General features: G+C 45.8%; 2 protein-coding genes across 2 annotated transcripts; one reads left to right on the plus strand and one right to left on the minus strand.

The window, feature by feature from the left end:
* The first annotated feature begins 2,836 nt into the window (after window positions 1-2,836).
* On the plus strand, window positions 2,837-7,124 carry RPS27L (ribosomal protein S27 like). Its single transcript, XM_080395663.1, has 4 exons — window positions 2,837-2,943; window positions 3,125-3,233; window positions 5,427-5,537; window positions 6,605-7,124. The coding sequence occupies exons 1-4, from the start codon at window positions 2,938-2,940 to the stop codon at window positions 6,631-6,633; spliced, it is 255 nt and encodes an 84-aa protein (XP_080251789.1). The 5' UTR covers window positions 2,837-2,937; the 3' UTR covers window positions 6,634-7,124.
* Window positions 7,125-9,641: 2,517 nt separating this feature from the next.
* On the minus strand, window positions 9,642-19,551 carry LACTB (lactamase beta). The gene is given in 7 exon segments (XM_080395614.1): window positions 9,642-11,087; window positions 13,353-13,518; window positions 15,218-15,554; window positions 15,910-16,100; window positions 18,364-18,430; window positions 19,031-19,285; window positions 19,287-19,551. Coding segments are annotated over 7 exon segments (1,614 nt in total). The 5' UTR covers window positions 19,341-19,551; the 3' UTR covers window positions 9,642-10,543.
* Between the last annotated feature and the right edge of the window lie 1,743 nt (window positions 19,552-21,294).

A 21,294-nucleotide genomic window follows, 5' to 3' on the forward strand; every position in this document is an offset into this window, starting at 1 on the left:
TTTGTACATTGTGAAGGTATTTTCTTAAAGACAGACACGATTCTCCTTCAGATTGTTAACCAACGGGCTTCACAGTTTCTCCCCTTTCCCATCTGCTTGCAGGTAAGTAACATGCCGTTGAAGAAGGCTGAAAGGCCGTAGGAGCAGCTGAGGTTCGGGCTGCCTGTGCTGCTGATGGCCTGTGTCCCCAGCGCCATGGGCCGCGGGCAGGGGAAATGTGAGTCAGGGTCGTCCACGTTAAACTCCCTGTGACACAAGGAGAAATGCTTCCAGTGACACGAGGAGAAACGCTTCCAGTGAGACAAGGAGAAACACTTCCAGTGAGACAAGGAGAAACACTTCCAGTGAGACAAGGAGAAACACCCAGTGAGACAAGGAGAAACGCTTCCAGTGAGACAAGGAGAAACACTTCCAGTGAGACAAGGAGAAACACCCAGTGAGACAAGGAGAAACGCTTCCAGTGACACAGAAGAAATGCTTCCAGAATACCTCTGCGGGTCAGCACCACCCAGCGCATCAGGAACGAACGCTAACAGAGCGTTACGGTGTTACGGGATGACGTTGTTAAGGTAAGAAGAGGGAACCCGGTGTAACGGCACGGAGCCTTGCAGAGCGCGGGCCCATTCCCGCAGGATAACGCAGGGTTCGAGTGGGAGCTGTGTGGGGTCCCTGCCCCGGGGCCACCCCGGTGCCGAGGGTGCCACTGTCGGCAGATGCGCCGCTGCGGGGCTCACAGCCCCAGTGTGCTCACGGTAAACCCGACAGAGTTTGCTCGGGGCATTGGTGTGCGTCAGGCAGGACACACAGTGACATGCCACATGTGGGCACATGCCACAGGCTGGGACACCACACACTGGGGACATGCCACACACAGGGACACTCCACATGCCAGGACACGCTGGATGCTGGGACACGCTGAACACAGGGGGACGTGCTGCACATGGGGACACGCCACACACTGGGACACACCGCATGCAGGGACACGCCACATGCAGGAACATGCTGCATACCAGGACACACCACATGCGGGGACACACTGCACACTGGGACACACTGCACGTGGGGACACACCGCAGGCCGGGTCACCACACACCAGGGACACACCACACAGTGGGACATGCCACATGTGGGGACATGCTGCACGTGGGGACACGCCACACGTGGGGACACACTGCACGTGGGGACACGCCGCAGGCCAGAACACCACACTCTGGGGGCACACCACATCTGGGGACTTGCCATACATGGGGGGGGACACCGCGCGCCAGGACACATTGCATGCAGGGACATGCTGCACTGGGGGGACACGCCGCACACAGGGGGACACACCACATACCAGGACACTCTGGATGCTGGGACACGCTGCACACATGGGGACATGCCACACGTGGGGACATGCCGCACCCTGGGACACACCGCATGTGGGGACACGCCACATGTGAGGACACCCTGCACACTGGGACACGCTGCACGTGGGGACACGCTGCATGCTGGGTCACCACACACCGGGGACACGCCCCATGTGGAGACATGCCACACGTGAGGGGACACGCCACACGCTGGGAGACGCTGGATGCTGGGACACGCTGCACGCAGGGGGACATGCCGCATGTAGGGACACACCGCACACTAGGTCACACCGTACGCAGGGACACACCACACGCGGGGACATAATGCACACTGGGACACGCTGCACATGGGGACATGCTGCACACAGGGACATGTTGCAGGCCAGTTCACCACACACCTGGGACACGCCGCACACCGGGGCATGCTGCACGTGGGGACATGCTGCACACGGGGGGGGACACGCTGCAGGCTGGGACACTGCACACCGGGAACATGCTGCACGCCAGGACACACACCGCACGTGGGGACACGCTGCACGTGGGGACACGCCACATGCGGGGACATGCCTCAGGCCAGGACACCACACACTGGGGACATGCCACATGCAGGGGGACACACCGTATGCCAGAACACACCGCATGTGGGGACATGCCACATGCCAGGACACGCTGCATGCTGGGACACGCTGCACACAGGGGGACATGCCGCACGTGGGGACACACCGCATGCGGGGACATGACACGCGGGGACATGCTGAACGCAGGGACACGCTGCACGGGGGAACATGTCGCAGGCCGGGTCAGCACACACCCGGGACACGCCGCACACCGGGACACGCTGCACACGGGGGACACGCCGCAGGCCGGGGCACCGCACACCGGGGACACCACACACCGCGGTTCCCACGGGCTGCTGTGCCCCCTGGTGGCCTCCCGGCGCATCACACCGCCCCGCGTCCCGGGCCCGGCTACGTGACAACATGGACCCGCAGGGGCTGCGCTTGTGACAGTTTAGTTACGGAACGACCCGCGCACCCCGTCGCTCAAGCAGAGCGGGAGGTGTTTGATGAGAGGTGTTTGTCCCACTCCCGCCACTGCCCGCGCTGCCCCGCCCGGCTCGCGGGGCGGTGACTAACCCCTCCCGCCGCGGTGGGCGCGGGACCCGCAGCCCCCACCGGTTCCCCGGGGCGGCCCGCCCGGCGCCGCGGCGCGGGCGAGCGGCAGCGCTTGGGGAAGGGCTGCGGCCCTGCCGGCACCGGCGCCGCCCGCAGCGGCCGCGGGGCGGATCCCGGCCCCTTCACCCCACCGGCGTCGGTCCGTGCCCGAGCCGGGCGCGACGCCCCTGCGGCCGCCCAGCTCCCAGCGCCCACGGGCGGCCCGTGGCCCGGCAGGCAGTGCAGCGCGCGGCGGGGCGGGGCGGTGCAGTGCGGGGCGGGGCGGGCAGTGCAGCGCGGGCGGGGCGGGGCGGTGCAGTGCGGGGCGGGGCGGGCAGTGCAGCGCGGGCGGGGCGGGGCGGGGCGGGCAGTGCAGCGCGCGGCGGGGCGGGGCGGGGCTGGGCGGCGCGGCGCGGCGCAGCGCGGAGGCGGCCATGCCGGTGAGTTGTTTACGAGCGGCGGCCGGGCCGCTCGGCGCGGTACCGGGGCTCGCTGCCGGCAGGCACCTGCCATCGGCCCCCGTGGGGCGGGGGAGGGGAGCAGCGGCGACAGCAGCGGCGACAGCAGCAGCAGCAGCCGCCTCACACGCGTTGTGTTGCGTTGCGCCTCTTGCCCCCGCAGCTGGCCACGGACCTGGCGCACCCCTCCTTGGAGGACGAGAGGAAGAAGCACAAGAAGAAGCGCCTGGTGCAGAGCCCGAACTCCTACTTCATGGATGTGAAATGTCCGGGTAGGTACCGGCGCGCGTCCATCCCGCCGGCGGGTCACCCCATCGGTATGCGTTACCCTCATCAAAGCTCTGATTTTTTAATTTATTTTTTGTTAACAAAGTGTTTTCAACCTTTTCCAAAAGTTAATCTAAACAATCGGCTTTTTATTTTCTGTTCTGGAGGTCTGGCATGAGATTTTTTCCCACCCCCTCCCCCGCCTTTACGAAATCCTGGGAAATAGGGACACCCCCCCTCCCCCAGCCTGGCCTGTGCGAGGAGGGAGATGCCGCTGATGCTGTAGAGCATCCATGGCATGTCTCACATGGAAGACAACACTGTTTCCCTCCTTTTGGAAACTGATTCAGGAAAAGCGCCCAGAAAAAACCTTTCACAAGGACATACACAGGTTCAATCGGAAGCAACACCCCACCCCACCCACCCCCGGCTGCCACCTGCGCACACTGCTGACAAGAAGTCAAGCTGACACCTGCATCGAATGCACCGGGGTTGCATTAAGGTGGTGCCCGTGTCTGTGTTTCACAGAGTTTCATTACTTTGGCTCAGAAACCTCTGTATAACCAACTTGTCTCGTAAACTGCAACACGGGATTTTTCTAGCACGATTGCAGGAACACGCTCTAGCACTGACTGGCTGCTTTGACCAGCACGGCCACACCATGTCAAGGCACAGGAGCTGTCATCTGTGGTACCTGATTTCCCAGAAACTGCTGCAGGACAGCATCACAGCAGGGGAACACGCATGGGCACACAAAAGCAATCACCCTGACTAGAAGCAAGGAATTGTTGCAGTGTTCAGGTTTTCTTATTATTTCTTAGCAGCTTTGATTTCTAAGAAACTCTAGGACTTTGTTTTCCATCTAAAAGGGAGGTAAATTCATTAAAACTGTTTGAAAGCAAAGCGTGGTTACTTTTAAAAAATACGTGGTCAACAGCCAAGGCACTGATTTTTACTTTCTTTTTTTTAACTGTCTTCAAACCAGCATACATGCATGCCTATACTAAGATACAATTAATGTCAACAGGGGCCCACAGGTCATTGGTTATCTTCATTATTGTTGCATTGATTGGTTATGGAGTTTAAGGGATATATAGAGCAAAGCAGGAGAGCTTCGATAATGACAGAGTCCTAAGCACGAAGCACCGAAACATAGGGCCTCGTGCATCCCTCAGTGTTGCTGGAAGTTGCTGCCCGGTTACGGAAATGGATTGGGTTCTTTCCCTGCCAGATCCACAAAGGTAAAACTTCATCAGTGTGGAAGCTCATATTCACCGGAGGGAACACGTTTCCTATGGTTAGATTTTAGCTGCTGGTAGTTTAACAGGAGTTCTCTCTACCAACCAGCCTTCTTGTCGGAGACCTTTCTGAGGACCTTCCTCCATGGCATGTATTCTGTCCTACCTTTCTGCTCCACACATCCTGAAAAAGGAGTCTATGCTCACCTTTATCTATTTGTCTGTTTTCTATATCCACATCTAGATTAAATCCTTTGCAAGTTTTCTCTCTCCCCCAAATTCCTCTTGGCTATTTGAAAATACTTCTCAGGGAAAAGAATGAAGGCAGTGAAAACCCCTTTGTCTAAGCCATGTACGAGAGTGATTTCATTCTTTTAAGTCATAGAATTTAGAAGCTGTAGAAAAAGTGTTGCTGATGCCTCTTCTGGCATCTGGAATTAGCAAAGTTATTCTGTGCAAGTCTCCTTGTTTAAATAAGACGTTAGCTTTGTACAATGCCACCAGGCACGCTCCTTACGTCTACCAATTATTAAACGAGAAGCAAACAGATTTGAACAGCAGTGTTTACATTCACAGCTGCCAGACTTTGTCAACAGCAACGTTCCAGTGTTACAAGTTAAAATATTTCTCTGGCTAGATGCGTTCTTCCGTTCAGCAGAGAAAGGCTAGTCTGGAACTCCTTGACTTTTTCTGCAGGAGACATACTGCAGGCAAATCGGGGCTTCTCAGCCCTCAAGGCATGTTGGTTTTCATCTGGGGAGTCCTAACAGTTTCAGCTAACTTGCCTTCATATGCATGTTAGTAAAAGCAAGTACTTCATGCCACAATAACAATGTTTCGCTTTGTTTTACTTGGTACGCTTGTGTAATGCAACAGATCCATTTTTGGACAAGTGTATTACACATACAATTTAAAAATGCTAAAAATACTAATAGAAAGTTAAATAATGCTGTTTTGCAGGTTGCTACAAGATCACCACTGTATTCAGCCACGCTCAGACAGTAGTTCTGTGCGTAGGGTGCTCAACTGTCCTGTGTCAGCCTACGGGGGGCAAAGCCAGGCTCACAGAAGGTAAGGGGCAGTGTTCAGCAGCCTGAATAATGCATTTATGTATGTATAGACTGCAGATATTTTAGCCTTGATTTTGAAAACTGATAATTGGAATGATTATTTTGTAAATTGCTTAGAGTTGGCTAGTAAAAACATGGTTAGTGGGCCCCGAACTGCAAGTTTTATTTCAGATTCTCGTTTTTAAATGGCTAAACGGATACACCAGGCAGCTAAGCAGCTCCATGGCATTGACATGGCATTCAAACACACATGATTTTAGGTGCTTCACTTTGTGGTTTCCTTTGCCTCTCTCTAATGTTCTGAGCTAAGTTTAGAGCATTAGAAAGCACCATGAAAGGAGTTACGAGTACTTTTGCCAGGCTAGAGTGATTCTGTGCCACTACTACTCAGTGGTGGCTTGCCTGTTTGTTATTAAACACTAGTACCATAAGGCAGTTCCCTGGCCCATGTTACTAAATCAAAATTCGGTTTGTGTAAGAGAACCAATAAGCACTGATAATTACATATAGGTAACTGGTATAGCACCAATATCTTGAAATGCAATCTAAAGTCTGGGGTATGTGAAAAACACTGGAAACACTTTAGGGTTTAAAAAATATTAAAAAACAAATCCAGATTTTATTCATGTCTTGTTTAAAGGATAAAAGGTAAATAGATATGTAAATTACATATAGGAGCGTTTAGACCATGTTCTACTGTATGGATGTAGTATATATGAGGATGGAATACCTGAAGTAAAGCTGTTCAGGAGTTGAAAAAAGTATCAACACTCCTAGGAGCTGTTTCAGTTTGGGGTTTGTATCACTAAGGGGTGTTACAGTAGATGGACATTTTCAAAGGCATCTGGAAGAAAAGAAATAGTACAACTTACCAGAACAGCACGGCTGTCCTGATTTATCTTCAAATAAGGCTAAGTTGGAGAAGACTCGGAAGTGCTACATCTTTACCTCTTGTGGTACATGAAATTTGTATTTATTGCATCAGTTCTCCTACTTACGTTCAGCAGGCAATTTTCCAAGGCAGCCTTAAAATGTTAAGGACTATATCTATATGTGATTTCTTTGCAGGCTGTTCATTTAGGAGGAAGCAACACTGAACACTTCAGCAGGTGGTTTTGGATCCATTTTCCTGAAAGCCTTACCAGTTCAGAAATGCCTGTTAATACAACAATGTAATTAAAATTGATTTTTGTACAAGTTACATGCTATTGGTGATTAATGAGCTGGAATCTTTTTCAATAAATGATTTGAAGTGCAATTTTTTCCTTCAAGTTTGCAGACAATTGAGCTCTATTTTTGTAATTTTACTTTTAAACAGTGTATTGTTAATTGGGTGATGTCACAATATAAAAACCTTGGACTTGCTGCATCCTTTTCCTCATTAATCATCAACTACAGCTGTGTGGCGCATATGGTGACAGAAACTACTGTAAGAATGTATTTTGCATACTTTATTACTGCAGCTACCCTAACTGCAAGGGATGTAAAGGCCAGACAGATTTAAAACTGCTCATTTGCTTTCAACATTGCTTTAGTTCCTTTACTGTTTTGAGTAATGTGTTGATAAATAAAAATATCAAGCTGCTTACTTATGTTTGGCTGTTTTTCTGGAATGCATGGGGTTTTCCTCCCTCTAATCTGGTCTTGAAACTGCATTTGGTATTCTATAGTGAGATTTCTATGCAAAACAAAACAAGTCTTTTGCAAAACACTGAAAGCATTCAGTACAGAGAAGGCACATGGTATATAAGCAACTGTAAGCCATCCTACACTAACAGATGTGAATGGTATCCAGCCTTTAAAAAAGCTAGTAGAGCAAAACCATGCACATTTTCAGTATTAAGTAATTACCTTTCTGCAATGAGGAGACAGGTTTTTAGTTAGTTTTTAAAAGCCATCCTTTTCTAAATGGCTGTTAAAAAGTGTTGTTTTTTTTAAAACTATGAGAAAACATTCGAAGTCTTACATGTATCTTATTTTACTAAATAGTATCTCAAGCTATGCATCAACATCTCTTTCAGAGTATCAGGTGTCTTGATGAGCTAATCGTTGCTGCAAATTTCTATTCAACCTGTATTCTTCCCATGACTTCTAAGACTTTTATGTTTCTAGTCAATAAAAGCTCCAAAACCTAATACTACAAGTTGTTGCATTTGCAGATGTTTTCAGTTAATTCAAAGTGAACACGTGCAATTACCAGATGCAAAAAGTAGGTTTTTGATACAGAAATAGATGCACCAATTTAGTATACATGCCTTTTAAAAGTACAGTGTTATGTCAGTGCCATACAGTCTTTTCACAATAAAGGTTAATTTAAGAGCAGGTTTAACATGAATGCTGCTCTTAATTGACCAGTTTCCTGCACTTAATGCCAGTCTGGCAAATAAGTGGTTTCAGCACAAAGATCCAAGTGGCAATATTCATTCACTTGCGACCTGAATACATGCGCTAAGGCCAGATTGATTCTTAGTCTCCCATATCTCTGCCTTCTCTTCCTCCACCCTAAAAGATAGGAACTCATGATTAATTAATACCAAATCAGAGAAAGTCAGTGACTCATTTTGTTCCAGGTACTAGAAGGTGAAAGTTAGACATCATACCATCTCCTATATTGTACATGTGACAACAGACTTTTTTTAAAGAAAAAGCCTTAAGATAAAGGAAATACAGTTTAAAGAACATGGTATGTATATAAAATGTTAGTGGCTAAACATATTCTATGAGGGGAGTGAGATACTGTTGTTGGTATCTTGGGGTTAGAAAAGCCTTAAACACTTCTTACCGTTACTCACTTTAGTACATTCTTCAAATATTTTCCATTTATTAGCGCCTGGTCATACAAACACAAGCGTAACGGTAAACCTATGCCTTCTACATTCTGAATCTTTGTCTAAACCCAAACACAGTCATCAGTGAGTGAAATTTGTCTTCTCTCAAGTATGCAAAATGGTTTTAAAGAACAATAAATACCATTTGCAAAACAGGTAAAACATACTTTTCTTGTATGGCGCAAATCCTAAAGTAAGCGATACTTTTCAAATTTTCTATACTTAAAACATTGTATTTGGTCTGTTTCTATTCATGCCTTCCTCAACACAAAGACAACTCAGAACTACTTAACTCATGTTCCCTGCATAAAATGGGTAATGACTTCTACTGCTGCGTCTTTCCCCAGCTAGTAGGTGCTCTTGAGACCGGGGGAAAAAAATGTTGCTATCGTAGAAGATGCTCATCTCCAGTACTTCTGCATTGGAACTGTCAACAGTATCAAAGACTTCAGTGGAAGTGTAGGTAATTTATTGCCTGGCCAAAAAAGTTTGTTCAGAAAGGTTCTCTCTGTCGTCTCTACTGATTTGGTATTATTGAGAAAAGACAACCCATTATTACTGAATAAATAAAGTGAAGTTTTGGCGAGTGGGCTGAAAAAGCAAATAAATAGTTTAGGTGTAAGCTTTTAGTGTTTTAAGGCACCAGAATGATTATAATTATGAAGAGTACCAAACCAGTCCTACTACCTTCAATTAAAAATGTAGGGAAAACACTGACACCTCAAAACACTAAATTTCCTGATTTGTCAGTCTTAGGTTATAAATGTTACCGTAGGCATACTGGGAACAGAGATGACAGCACACTGTTTCATCACAGGGCAGGTAACGATGACAAAGTTAATACCAAAAGCACTAACGTGGGAACGAGGCAGGTAAGGCTGTCCTCTGCTAGCTGTTACACATCTCATTCCTTAAATTCAGAGAAGCAGTGCTGCTAAACAGTGCAGGGACAGAAGCATTCAAACCTTTCCTGAAGGATATTTTGGTTTATCTCAGCCTGGAAATACTGTCTGATGTAACTGCAGGGGAAGAGGGATAGGGGTAAGTCCTGGAGACCTTCCATGCCATTATGAAATACATAAAATTAACATATTCAGATGTTACTATATTCCTATAGTAAAACTGACAATTAGAAAATGCTTCTTTGGAACTCCATCACAATTTCTTGTTTGACCTCAGGTCTCCCAATGGAAAAAAGGATAGTTTTCAAAAAAACCCAACAAAACTCTCAAAGTCTGTGAGACTTCTACTGCAGGCTTCAAGCATGGACTTTGAAATTATTTTTTTTTTTTGAGTCATTTGAGTTCCTAACTCCTATATCTAAAGGAATATCTACATTACAGAATACAGTGCTATTTCTGGCTACCGAAATTAGCACGTGCATCATTCGAGAGCTCAACATGTTGTGCTATTTGGGCATACCTGGCTAAGGAAAGAATACCCGCACCTCACAGTAAACGAGTCTCACACATTCTCTGTGTCCAATAAAAACAGAAGAGAGGACATCTAAATGACAAAAAGGTTTTTACTTATATTGCTCTAGCTTCATTCTTCTCTAATTCTTAACAATCCAAGCTCTGACAAAAGTGTACTTCTGGTATCAATCCACACTCTGGAGGTAGCTTCAAGATTTGGGTTTTGTTGGGGGTTTTTTGCTTTTTAAGCAAGTAAGAAAAGCGCTACATGAAAATATAAAAATCAACAGTAAACCCATTTTCCTTTATCAGGTGATACTGAACAGTTTTGGCAGACTGGAACTGTGAAAATAACAAATTGTCTGTGTGTGCTCAAATCAAGATGTGAAATTTTTCAAAAGTTTAACATTTAAGGTAACTGGTTCTTGTACTTCTCAGTGCAAGAAACCAATGCTAGGTTTTTTTTCAATCTTGCTCATGTGCTTGACTGGATGACAAAAAACCTGTTAATACGATGGTCATTTACACAGGTACTACAGCAAGTCAGATTTAACTGTTACATTCTACTGTTCTGTAAATTACGAACTTCCCTGAGAGATGAATTCTAGTTACACATAAGTTTAGCACCACTAGCAGAAGTTAATTAAGTGAATTTTGAGGCTTTTTCTTCACATATTCTTGGTGAACTTGGAGTCCAATTACACCCTTCTCTATTGGTTTTTTGTGTTTTAGTACAGTGAGTTCAGTTACACGTGTCTCTTTTTCTAATCTATATATTGGGCCCATTTTTCTTTATCAAACTCCCTTGCAATCTTTAAGGCAGTGCTGTTGAGGGAAACCGATTGCATATTACAGATAATACTAACGATGACTCCTCTAGGTGGTGTCACTAGCCCAGTACCTAGAGCTTCAGAGTCCAGCTCCTCAGGAAGAATGAGGAGGACACTGCTTGCCCCCACGGCACCACCCGTATGAGATGCATAGTGTCTCTGCTGTCTGCAACAGCCACATTGTTGTTTTTTCTCTACTACAGCCCAAGCCATTGCATATTTACCATCCCTGTCCCACGACACTTCTGTTTTTGGCACTGGGGTCCACATCATTGCGACTGTGTCTGGTTTGAGGTACCCAGGAAGAAGTTTGCAGTTATTTTTTTTAAACTGTCCAGCTTGGTAACTGTACAACAAGGCATTTCCAAATTTCAGAAGGTCACCTACTGACGAAAGAAAGCCACCGCCAGCCCACTTGTATGAGTTGTCCACATACGGTGCGTTTACCAGCCGTCCCTTTTTGTTGTAAACGTAACACCTAGAATTCAAGAAAATTCAACTTGTCATTCTCAGATACTATGCACAAGTATTTTAAGCTGCCCTACCTTTAAAGAGCAAACTGAGCACATATTAGCTTGTTCTCATGAAGCTTCAGAAATTTTTAAAATATATTCTTCTTAAATATATTTGTTGCAGAAAAATCAACAGGAAATTCAGATGGGAAAACAAAAATTAAGGTGACTTCCTAGGTTAGAAGCTTAGTTTCAGTAAAAGTAATATTCCTGCTTACTCACAAGTTGGATATGGACAAAAACCTGTACGTCAGCCAGCACAGGATTTTTCCTAAGTCCCTGTACTAGATTTAAAATGTTTTAAGAAAGAGGAATCCTGCAACTGCCCCATGATTATCAGACACTGAGCTGAAATTTCACTGAAGCTTTACATAAAGCACTCCGAGACCCATCGTTTCCATTTACGACCGATTTCCCCCCACATACTACCAACAACTGAACGTTCCGGAACTACTAAGAAAAGGGAGAAGCATGAAAGAGTCTTGCAAACCCTGTCATTAAAACACAAATTAGAAACTACTAACCAGAATTGCTGAACAAACCACACAACAGGAGCGCAGACTGAACTGTGCTTTTGAAGAAACCAGTCCAGTAATGGCTTGACCAATTTCATGCAACACATGAAAAGAAATGCTGAATAACTACAGTAACTACGTACTCCGGTGAATTTCAGCCTTTGGACCACAAGAGGTCCCTGGAGTACTTTGAGAGTTGTGAAAAGGAACCACACCAAAAAAATAAAGGCGGGGGGGGGGGGGGGCGCGGGGAGCAGGGCAAGCCTACTATCAGATGGTACAGAGATACATTCCCTATCTAGTCTGCACTTCGATTGGAAAGCTTTTAGGGAACTTCTGAAGGCCATAATACTGAAAATCGGATGTTGAAGCCAAGGAAGACAGACAAATGGTCCAAGGCTACCATCGACTGCCAGTGACTATCTCTGCGTCCCTGGAGTAATTTTTTTTTGATCACAATAATACCTGTTACAAAAATGCTGAAATGCTTGAGTTACACCTCTAAAAGATCTGGAACATGAATTTTTAAACATTTTCATGTCAAATACGGTGTAACCAAACCATTGAAGAAGGCACAACATGGCAGTATATTCTAGTTTGAGGCACCAAGCTTTTTGTAGAAGCGAAACCATCACATTAGCATTGTTTTGCTTAACAAGATATAGCCCATAAAAAGACCCCCACAACCAGCATCTGTCCCAATTCTTTCATCCCTACTATATTTCAGTTTACAGAAGGGTTAATATACACACTTACATTTAAAAGAACTTGACTGTATAAGCTTGAGAACTTATGAGAGCATCCCTAACATCCACATCAACAGCACAACCTCTGAACATTTGCAAGCAAAATAAATACCAGCACAAAGCACCTCAGAATATAGCACTAAAGCTATCCCTAAAGCAGTGCAAACTGTTCAGTGTGTCTGCACACACACACTTTAAATATACACTTCTAAGTACTATAAACTTGGGATTCACATGTTCATCACCATTTTCATTCTTTGAGAGGATTTTAGAAGCCAAACTTTTAAAAAGCTTGAGTCTCATTTTCATGAGACTTTTTCCATAGCCTGCTTTTGTGATTCAGTTAGAATTCTCGTGCACCAAAGTTTAGCAGGTGAGTCAATAAATCAATTTCAGAGCCCAGACAGGCAGGTCAACAGAATAAGAAACTCTACCCCTTATTTGATTATCCAATTGCACAAATTTAGTTGGAGGTTTTTGTGGTTCTTTTTTTTTTTCTGTCTTGGTTTGTTTAAGTTAATAAAAAGAAATCAATTGCTAAAGCATGTTCTGTGTTAAACAGAATTTTAATCCTGGTTAAAATTGACACTACAATTTAATTTATGAAAACTATACGTTACTGTGAAACTATTACAATTACATGGAACTCTTAAAAAAATCGTTATATTATGCAAACCAAGGTAATGATACATTCTAACATAATCACTTTGCTACTCCTTTATTTTACTCTATTTACACTTACCTGCTTATTTGTACCCCAAATAAAAGCAAACTTGAAAATCACCCCTGCTACTCCCCCCACATATACTCTTATAACAAGCAATACTTATTTCCTATTCTGTAATTTTGCCTGCTAATTACAGACCAATACCACAAGGCTGACATAAAATCAGTTATATGATTTGGCTTAACATAGATAGAAAGAGCAACAATTTCTGTGGGGAAAAAAAAACATTTCATCCTGGTTTACCTTGCTCTGTTATATATCATGGCTTCATTGTCATCTAGTACAGTCGATAGCATATCCAAATCACGGAACATTTTTAGCATATAATCTGTAAATTTTTGTCCTGAAACTCTCTCCACAACAGCACTTAAGAGAGTAAAGCCATATGTTGAATACAAGAACTGACTACCTTAAAGAAACACAATGAGAAAGGGCAAAAAAAAAAGTTAGCTGCACAATGCTTCAATTTTATCTTTCAGATTCCATTTAAGTAACCACATGTGCAAATAAAACTATATCTAGCAATGAATAATCAATTAAAAGACTCCTGCTCCACCCCCCTTTTAATATGGTGTGAATCATAATCTGATGATACTGGACCCTGGAATTTCTGTACGGCAGCAGACACAGATGCTTGCCAACTGCAGGTAGCTCAGAGAACAGGGTGAAAAATTTTCAGGGATTTGCACGTACAGCCAGGTTTCATGACGAGACATGAAGACTGACATTTAACACCCTTTCCGAAAGATTTACCACCCCAGTTCTAACAAGGCTGTCTGGATTTGGAAAGCTGAAGTAAACCTTAAAATTACTCTTAAAAGACACTCATCTACCAAGACTTGTTCGGGTGTCTATACCTTAGAGACCAAAAGACACAGGTAGTACTCGCTTAAGGTTTTCAAAGGTCTTGATCACTTTTGTCATAATGTTTCTAGTTCTTGTTTTCTAGCTCTAGAAGATCCAGAAAGATTATATGAACGCTAATATACATATTATTTAAGACAACGTAATTTACAAAACAATGTCTCATTTTTTAAAAAACTCATTCTTGCGCTAATGCTTTTTATGAAACATCTACATATCAAGCAACTGCCGAACTGCCTACAGTCTAGACAGACCTCTTACTTGAAACGGTTCCTAGAACTCTCCAAGATGGTAAGTGGTTATCTTCACCCCCTGCCCACCCCTCCCTCCTTAAATGCACATTATATACTGTGTGCATTTATACATCATTTATATTTATCAGCAAGATGTATCATTTGCCTGTTAACCTAACTCATTTAAAACTTAGACCTGAAGTTCCTCAGTCCTCTCCACAATTAACTTCAGTAATTCCAACAAAAAATAACCTCAACAATTCTGTGATTTTGTGGTCTTTCTGTAAAAAGTTTTAGCTGAGGTTTAGTGCTTCACTAAAATATTTTGCTTTTGGTTCACACCTAGAAGGCTCAGAGCATGAACAGAGGAAGTATCTACAAAATATTTTATAAGCGGATACTAACAATTTCGTTACCAAAATTACTGTCTGCTTTAGCATTTATAAATTCAGTAACTTGTACATTTTATAGCACTTGCTGCATTACTTGCAGCTCCTGCAAAGAAGTCTTATTTCTGCCTGAGATCCCACTTTCTCTCTCCCCTGCATGATCCAGGACTTTTTTTATTACCAGTGAAGTCTTGGTTACATCCCATTTTAAACCTGCTGGATTATGGTGCAGACACACTATTAGAAAGTATCTACATAAGCATAATCTTTAAGTTAGAAAATTAGTAAAGATATCTATAATAGAGTGTTATCTAAAGCTGAACTGATAAAATCCTGATCAGTTCAGTCTTGAAAGTTATGTCAGTTTTAAGACAATTACATGACCAGATAGTTGGTGCAGAACAGCCCAAATATTTCTCTGTTGAGCTTTTAATGGGGCACAGTAAGAAAAAAAAAAAAAGAAAAAAAAAAAGGGAGGGGGGTGGCGGGTAGAGGCAGAACAAACCAAATCCCCCAAACACATACTTTTTACTGGACTGTCTACCTTCACTGCATGTAAAACAGTTTGAAACAAACATTTCACCAGAAGAGCACATTTTGGCCTACATGACTAGAAACTCACCTGGTTTAAAGAATAAAGGATCATTTTTAAATATCTTCAGCGATTCAATCACACTTTCAAATTTTTCCTTCAAATAATACTCTTCTTGCTCAAATTCCTTGTCTCTCCTGCCAGGTTTTGAATTTCGGCTTTTTACTTCACCTTCGTGTTCTTTCCTCGGCTTGACAGGATCAGCCTTCTCAATCCCTTTGCCTTCTTGTTCTTTATCCCGATTGGGTTTTGTTAGTTTAAATGCTCTGTTTGCTTTTTCCTTTTCTTCCTTTACTTTTGTAATATCTTTTTCATAGTGACGAATCCCACTCAAGTGTGACACTAACAGTCTTGTAGTAATAGCAACCTAGAAACGACAATATTGAAATGTGAGCTCTCTTCTTTAAAGATACCATGTGCACTAAATCACCAGAAAAGTAAAATTCAAGATGACCAGGAACAAAGATACAAGACCTTTTAAGTATCATGTATTAAACCCAGTTAAAATATATACATGTATGCGTGCACACTACAGACTTGATGTCAACCTGAAGATCCACATTTCCAGCGTTTCTTTTTCGAGCAGCAAACATCAGTACTTGTCTAAATGCCTTTTGGTGTCTTACAGGAATAGGTCCAGATACAGGCACCTGTACACTTAACAGCTGTGCAAACACAGGAACAAAAATCCGAAAAAGTATTACCAATAAACAATTACATACCTTTTCACCCTCGTAGACTTTCTCTGGAAATTCAGGGACATACTTCTGCACTGGGGCATCTAAATCCAGTTTCCCCTCTTCCCACAATTTAGCAACAGCCATCATTGTAAGACACTTGCTAATACTAGCAATTCGCATGATCGTCTCCGGTTTACATACTACTCGATTCTCTACATCAGCATAACCCAAACCTTTAAGAAAATAAAAACACTGTAGTAAATATTTTGCATAGAGACATGACGAATGAATTATGTTCAATGAATTAGATTTACTGGCTCCTTATTTTTCCTCTAACTAAAATGGGACCTGAAGCATTGGATTATCCCTGCTCCTGCCTCAATTCAGTTAAAACCATTTTAATGTAGTAGGAACAGTTAATCAAAGCCCACTGTGCTGGCCAATTGCATCCCAAGTTATTACAACTACAAAACAAGCCTAATGATAAAGGAGATGGAAAATTAAGCCCAAATTGACACTCCTGAGATCCAACATCCAATGTAGAAAAACTACAGGGACCAAAATCTGGACTGTAAAATAACTGACCAATAGTCAGAAATACTCCTTTTATTGTTCTGAATTAATAGTTGAAACGGTAAAGGGTCTTATTTTATCAATACAGAAACTGAGAAAGGAAGCCACTCACAAACTCACAGCAACTACCTAAGCTGTAAAGTTTCACAGAACAGTGTTGTTATACACCATGTTTCAACATCAGTTGGCACGACTTCAATTAAAAGACAGCTTATTAGCCTCTATACCAGTCTTTTCTCATGTAACTAAGCCACAAGTCTGGTAGCAAGAACTGGAATTAATAAGGCATTATCAAGCTCCCATACTGGTTTACCTTGTTTACCTTCAGTTTGAGCTAGTTTACTGGTTTACTCCATACTGGTTTACCTTCAGTTTGAGCTAGTGCCAAAGAAACTGCAAGCGACGCTGCAGCAGTAAAAGCAATGAAATGCAGTGATGACGTATCTGCAGTTCTCAGCGCAAGCAGGGCCTGCAAGCAATGCGTGTCTCTCTGTATAAAACCGTAGTCTAATAACGAACCACTCAGGAAAAAAAACCTTGCCAAAACACAAGGAACAAACCAGATGATGTGTCAATTGCCCACGATCCTTTCTTTTACGTAAAGCTGGCACTCGAGTGCTCACACGGTGCTTGTGAACACAGACGCTACACTCCTGTGTGAAAATAATTTCCAAATCTCAAACCACCCTCCTGACCCTAGCAAGAAAGCAGGTTTAGTCCCATGGTCACAGAACACACACAACTTCCACCCGTTCCTATTTTCTTCTCCTGGGAAGAAGGGAGGAGGACAAGACGAGCCAGAAGTCTGCTAGAGCACTGCCACCCAACTCCCCGCTGCCCCGCTCGGGGCAGTGCTGTCTGAGCCCACAGCAGGGGACAGAATGCTCAGCCTGGCTGCTGGATCCAGCAGTCCCAGTGACAAACTACAACTCTGGCACTAGTGCCATCAGGCACTTCCCTGCCCGTCAAGGACGGGATTCTGCACAAGTCTTACAAAATCATCTGCTTTTATTGCTATGTGATTTGAGATAAGAAAAAGCTATCTGACTCAAGAAAGTCTGTGATCAATTTGTAGCACAATTTTCTTATTAGGCCACATTACAAAAGGTACCAGAGGCTCTCCAATTCACTGCCGTCATGATGAAAGAGAAATGAAAACCTGTAATCAGCTTTACACATATATAAAAGTTAAGGCAACAACAGACTCTCAGATGAAAGTTAGTAATGATCTCGCTTACAAAGATTTTTTTTTAAATTAACTCGTTAATGAAATACATTGCCATTTACTACTACAATTTGTCTAAAAACCACAAAACACATTATAAAAATGTTTCTGAAAACAAACACGCAGTTTGGTGGGTATGGTTTTTCTTAAATACACGTCAAATGTCTACATGGTATGAGCCGTACTACCAGACTCTCTTTAAACTGTGTAACCAGAAAAATCACTTGCAATTCTGTTAGGCTGACACCTGTGAGCTGCTCCTCAGCCCACAAACGGGAGCCAGCGCACCTGATGCCAGCCAGGATAATGGTGACTAGTAATTTATTAACTAGTTGCCATGGGCAGAGCAGCGCTTCACCTCCTATGTACAGCCCTGCCAGACCACGAACGGCTGTATGCCTAGAGTACAAGTACATCCAAGGGCCAACCTAAAAAAATCAATGAAAAAAAGATTCTTAAAAATGAAGTTGAGATATACTAGCACATTTGGGAAGTTAATAAATAATTGATTCCCAGAAATTATTGAAGTTTGGTGAGGAAAGCATCACTTCATACTCCCGAGGCACCTGCTTCTGGCCACTCTCCAGAGATGGGACATCAAATGGATGAAATCCCAGCCCAGTGTGTCCAAATTGTTAATTTTTAAACCATCCATCGCTTCCCAACCGCCACACACAACTATTACCCCGTATACCAACCTTCTGACCAGACCTCTTTTCCATCTACAGAAACTCCGACTAGTATACCCGGGATTCCTGCTTCATCCTGTCACAAAACCACACAGGCGACATTAAAAAGGGTCAAACCCCTCCCCCAGACCCCAGCGCTGCTGCAGCGGGCACGCGGCTGCCACGGCGTCCCTGACCACAACAATCACGGACACACCGTCATTTATCTCATTAAATTAGCGATCAGGACGCGCCAGAAATACTGAACAGAAACAAACCACCACGGGCTACACGCGACACGCCAACCGCCCCGCCCAGCAGCAAGCGGGGTTTAAAAGAGGCCTCGGTTAGATTTGCACAGCATCACTTTTTAAACACCACCCCCCCCCCCTCAGCCCTTCTCCCCCCTTTCCACAGCCCCCCCGGCCCACCCTGCCCCCCGACACCCCCCTCCCGCACCGAGTTGGGCCCGGCCGGAGGCGCCCGCGGGAACCGCGCTCCCAAGGCGGAGAACGAACCATTCCGCGAGGCGAGGGGGGGGGGGCAGGGGAGCCCCGGCACCTCAGCGGGCTCCGCCCCGCCCCGCGCCCCCCGCGTCCCAGGGCGGCAGCTGGCGGGCAGGGCGAGGCGCAGGGGAGGGAGGTGCCAGCTCCCGGGAGCTCGCACGGCCGGGACCCCCTGCTCCCCGCGCGCGCACCTTAATCCTCCGCAGCAGGTCCCTGCTCCTCTCGATCGCCGCGCCGAAGCCCCGAGGGGGCGGCAGCGCGCTCGCCTCCGCCGCCTGCCCGCCGTCAGCCTTCACTCCCAGCGCCAGCCCCAGCGCCAGCCCCCAGCCCCAGGGCCGCGCCCCGGCACCGCCGCCCCCCCGCCGGGGCGCTGGGGGCCGCCCCGGGGCCGCCGCCCGCCGCAGGGCCCGCGCCAGCCCGTACATGGCTGCGCCGCGCCGGGTGCCCGCCAGGCAGCCGCAGCCGCTCCCGAGCGCTCGCTCGGCCGAGCTCCGAGCGCATCGAGCGCGGGCAGCCGCTCGCTTCCGGGCGCCGCGCCGGCTCGGGGCGAGCGGGGCCGGCAGCGGGACCCTCCCGGCGCAAGCGGGTTCTCCGCGGGCTGCATCGGCTGCAGGCTAAAAGCGGGCTCAGCCTGCCGAGCCGCCCGCCCCGCGCCGCGCCCTCGCCGGGGCCGGCCGCTGCCTCACGGCACGGCCCTGCGGCCGCGGCGGGGCCCGCGCAGGGCGGCCAGGCCTGGGCCCCGCCTCAGCGGCCTGCACTCCCCACGCTCCCTCCCGCCAGGCCAGGGAAGCCGCTTTGCTTATTTAAGCACCAAAAGCCACCTGTGCGTGCAAATGCAGTGACAGGCAGTACCTGGTAACAGGCAAATCCCTGTGAATCCCGCCCAAGCCCTTGAGAATCGTTAACAAGAATGGCTGGAAAGCGCTGTCCCTCCGGTGGGCACTGGGAGCCCCCCCGGCCGGCTCAGCAGAGCCTGCCCTGTCTCCCGACGGAAGCCAGGCTGTAAGCTAGGTTTCACCAACACTTCCATCGCACTGATGTGTGAGAAGGACAGCGAGGAGCCAAAGGGTGCCTTGAGCCACGGCGTTACTTCTGATCTTAAATCTGCAGCAAATGATGGTGGGATCAAATGGGGAAAGCCTGCTGCTGAATGGATGCCAGGCAGAAGTGAAGCAGGGCAAGCTAGGCTAACACCAAGGTAAAAGCCTTTAACTGCAAGATGAGCGTATTTGACCTAGGTTAGTGAGGAATGACTTACAAATGTTGACTTTTCCAATGCTGGTTCTAGAGCCTGGTTTCAGCCTACAGCAGTGCCGAGAGCACAGCATTCGCTCACAGAAATATTTTTTCCACATAGCTGCTCTCTTTAGAGACTGCAGAGAGAGAACAGTGCCCTCCAACTGACGCCTTTAATCTCAAAACCTTTCTCATATCTGGTCTCCAATAAACTTCTAATAGTTCTCTTGAATGATTTGAATGTTGACTGAGCAGCAAGCTAAAAAGACGGAAGAGTGACCAAATAGGGATGATATTACTTGAGAAAGCAGAAGCATCAGTGCATCAGCAGATCCAGATTGACAGGTAGGCAGCATGTCAGTTAGATCCGAGTTCCATCCAAGGATACACCCAATAACGAGGACCCTTGCGAGCTTTGTTAGGTGGATGAGTCTGCAGATTTGGGGTCTTCACATCAGCCTTCTGTGACAAAGAGACCGTATGTGCCTAATGCAAAGCCAGATCCAGAGCCACTCAATGCTGTCAGTGGAAATGTTAGTCCACATGTCTAACGGGAGCATCAAAATATCTTCATTACTATGAAGGTACTCAGGCATTCCCCTTCCTCTATGTCATTGCTGTGAAATTAGTAATTGCAGTGATGCTAGAGCAGATGATGTTAGGTCCAAAGAAGTTTAAAAGAAGCCCTCAGTTAACAGATAATTTCAGTCTTTTTTTAGCGCTCTTAATGTGCTTCTTTTGGATTTCAGGCCACTCAGTCCAATAGTTTTAAGTGCAAGAGGGGAGGACAGGGAGGGACTAGATTAGTTTATATAAACTAAGTGCGCTGTGGTCCAAGATGAGTAGAAGATTCTAGAGGCAGTACCAAAAGCAGCAGAGCCCTTGGCATACTATGGAGAGTGCCGTGGTGTCTGACCAGTGGAGAAATAATAGCCTTTCTTGTTTACTGTTCAGAGTCAGTCCTCTCACGGGAATGCCTTGGGCTGGGCTGTTCTAAGGACCTTAAACCTGCAAATCCCAGAGAGACTGACCGGAACGTATCATTACTTAGCAATGCAGAAAGCTTTTTGTGCAGAAAGCCCCTGGTGCCCAGTGTGATAGACTGTGCAGGAGGGTGCCATTTCTTTCTTGGAGGTTTTCTGGGGTGTTTAGACAGTGACTTAAAATCCGATGTACTCATGTTGAAGGATTCTTGAACAATAGCTAACAAACTTTAATG

This window comes from Falco punctatus (assembly GCF_963210335.1).
Source record: "Falco punctatus genome assembly, chromosome: 7".
NCBI classification, from domain to species: Eukaryota; Metazoa; Chordata; class Aves; order Falconiformes; family Falconidae; genus Falco; species Falco punctatus.

Bases quoted from the DNA above. Each gene is read 5' to 3' on its own strand.
- RPS27L (XM_080395663.1), top strand. The intron at 3,234-5,426 runs GTAGGTACCGGC...GCTGTTTTGCAG, and splicing joins CATGGATGTGAAATGTCCGG to GTTGCTACAAGATCACCACT. The intron at 5,538-6,604 runs GTAAGGGGCAGT...ATTTCTTTGCAG, and splicing joins CAAAGCCAGGCTCACAGAAG to GCTGTTCATTTAGGAGGAAG.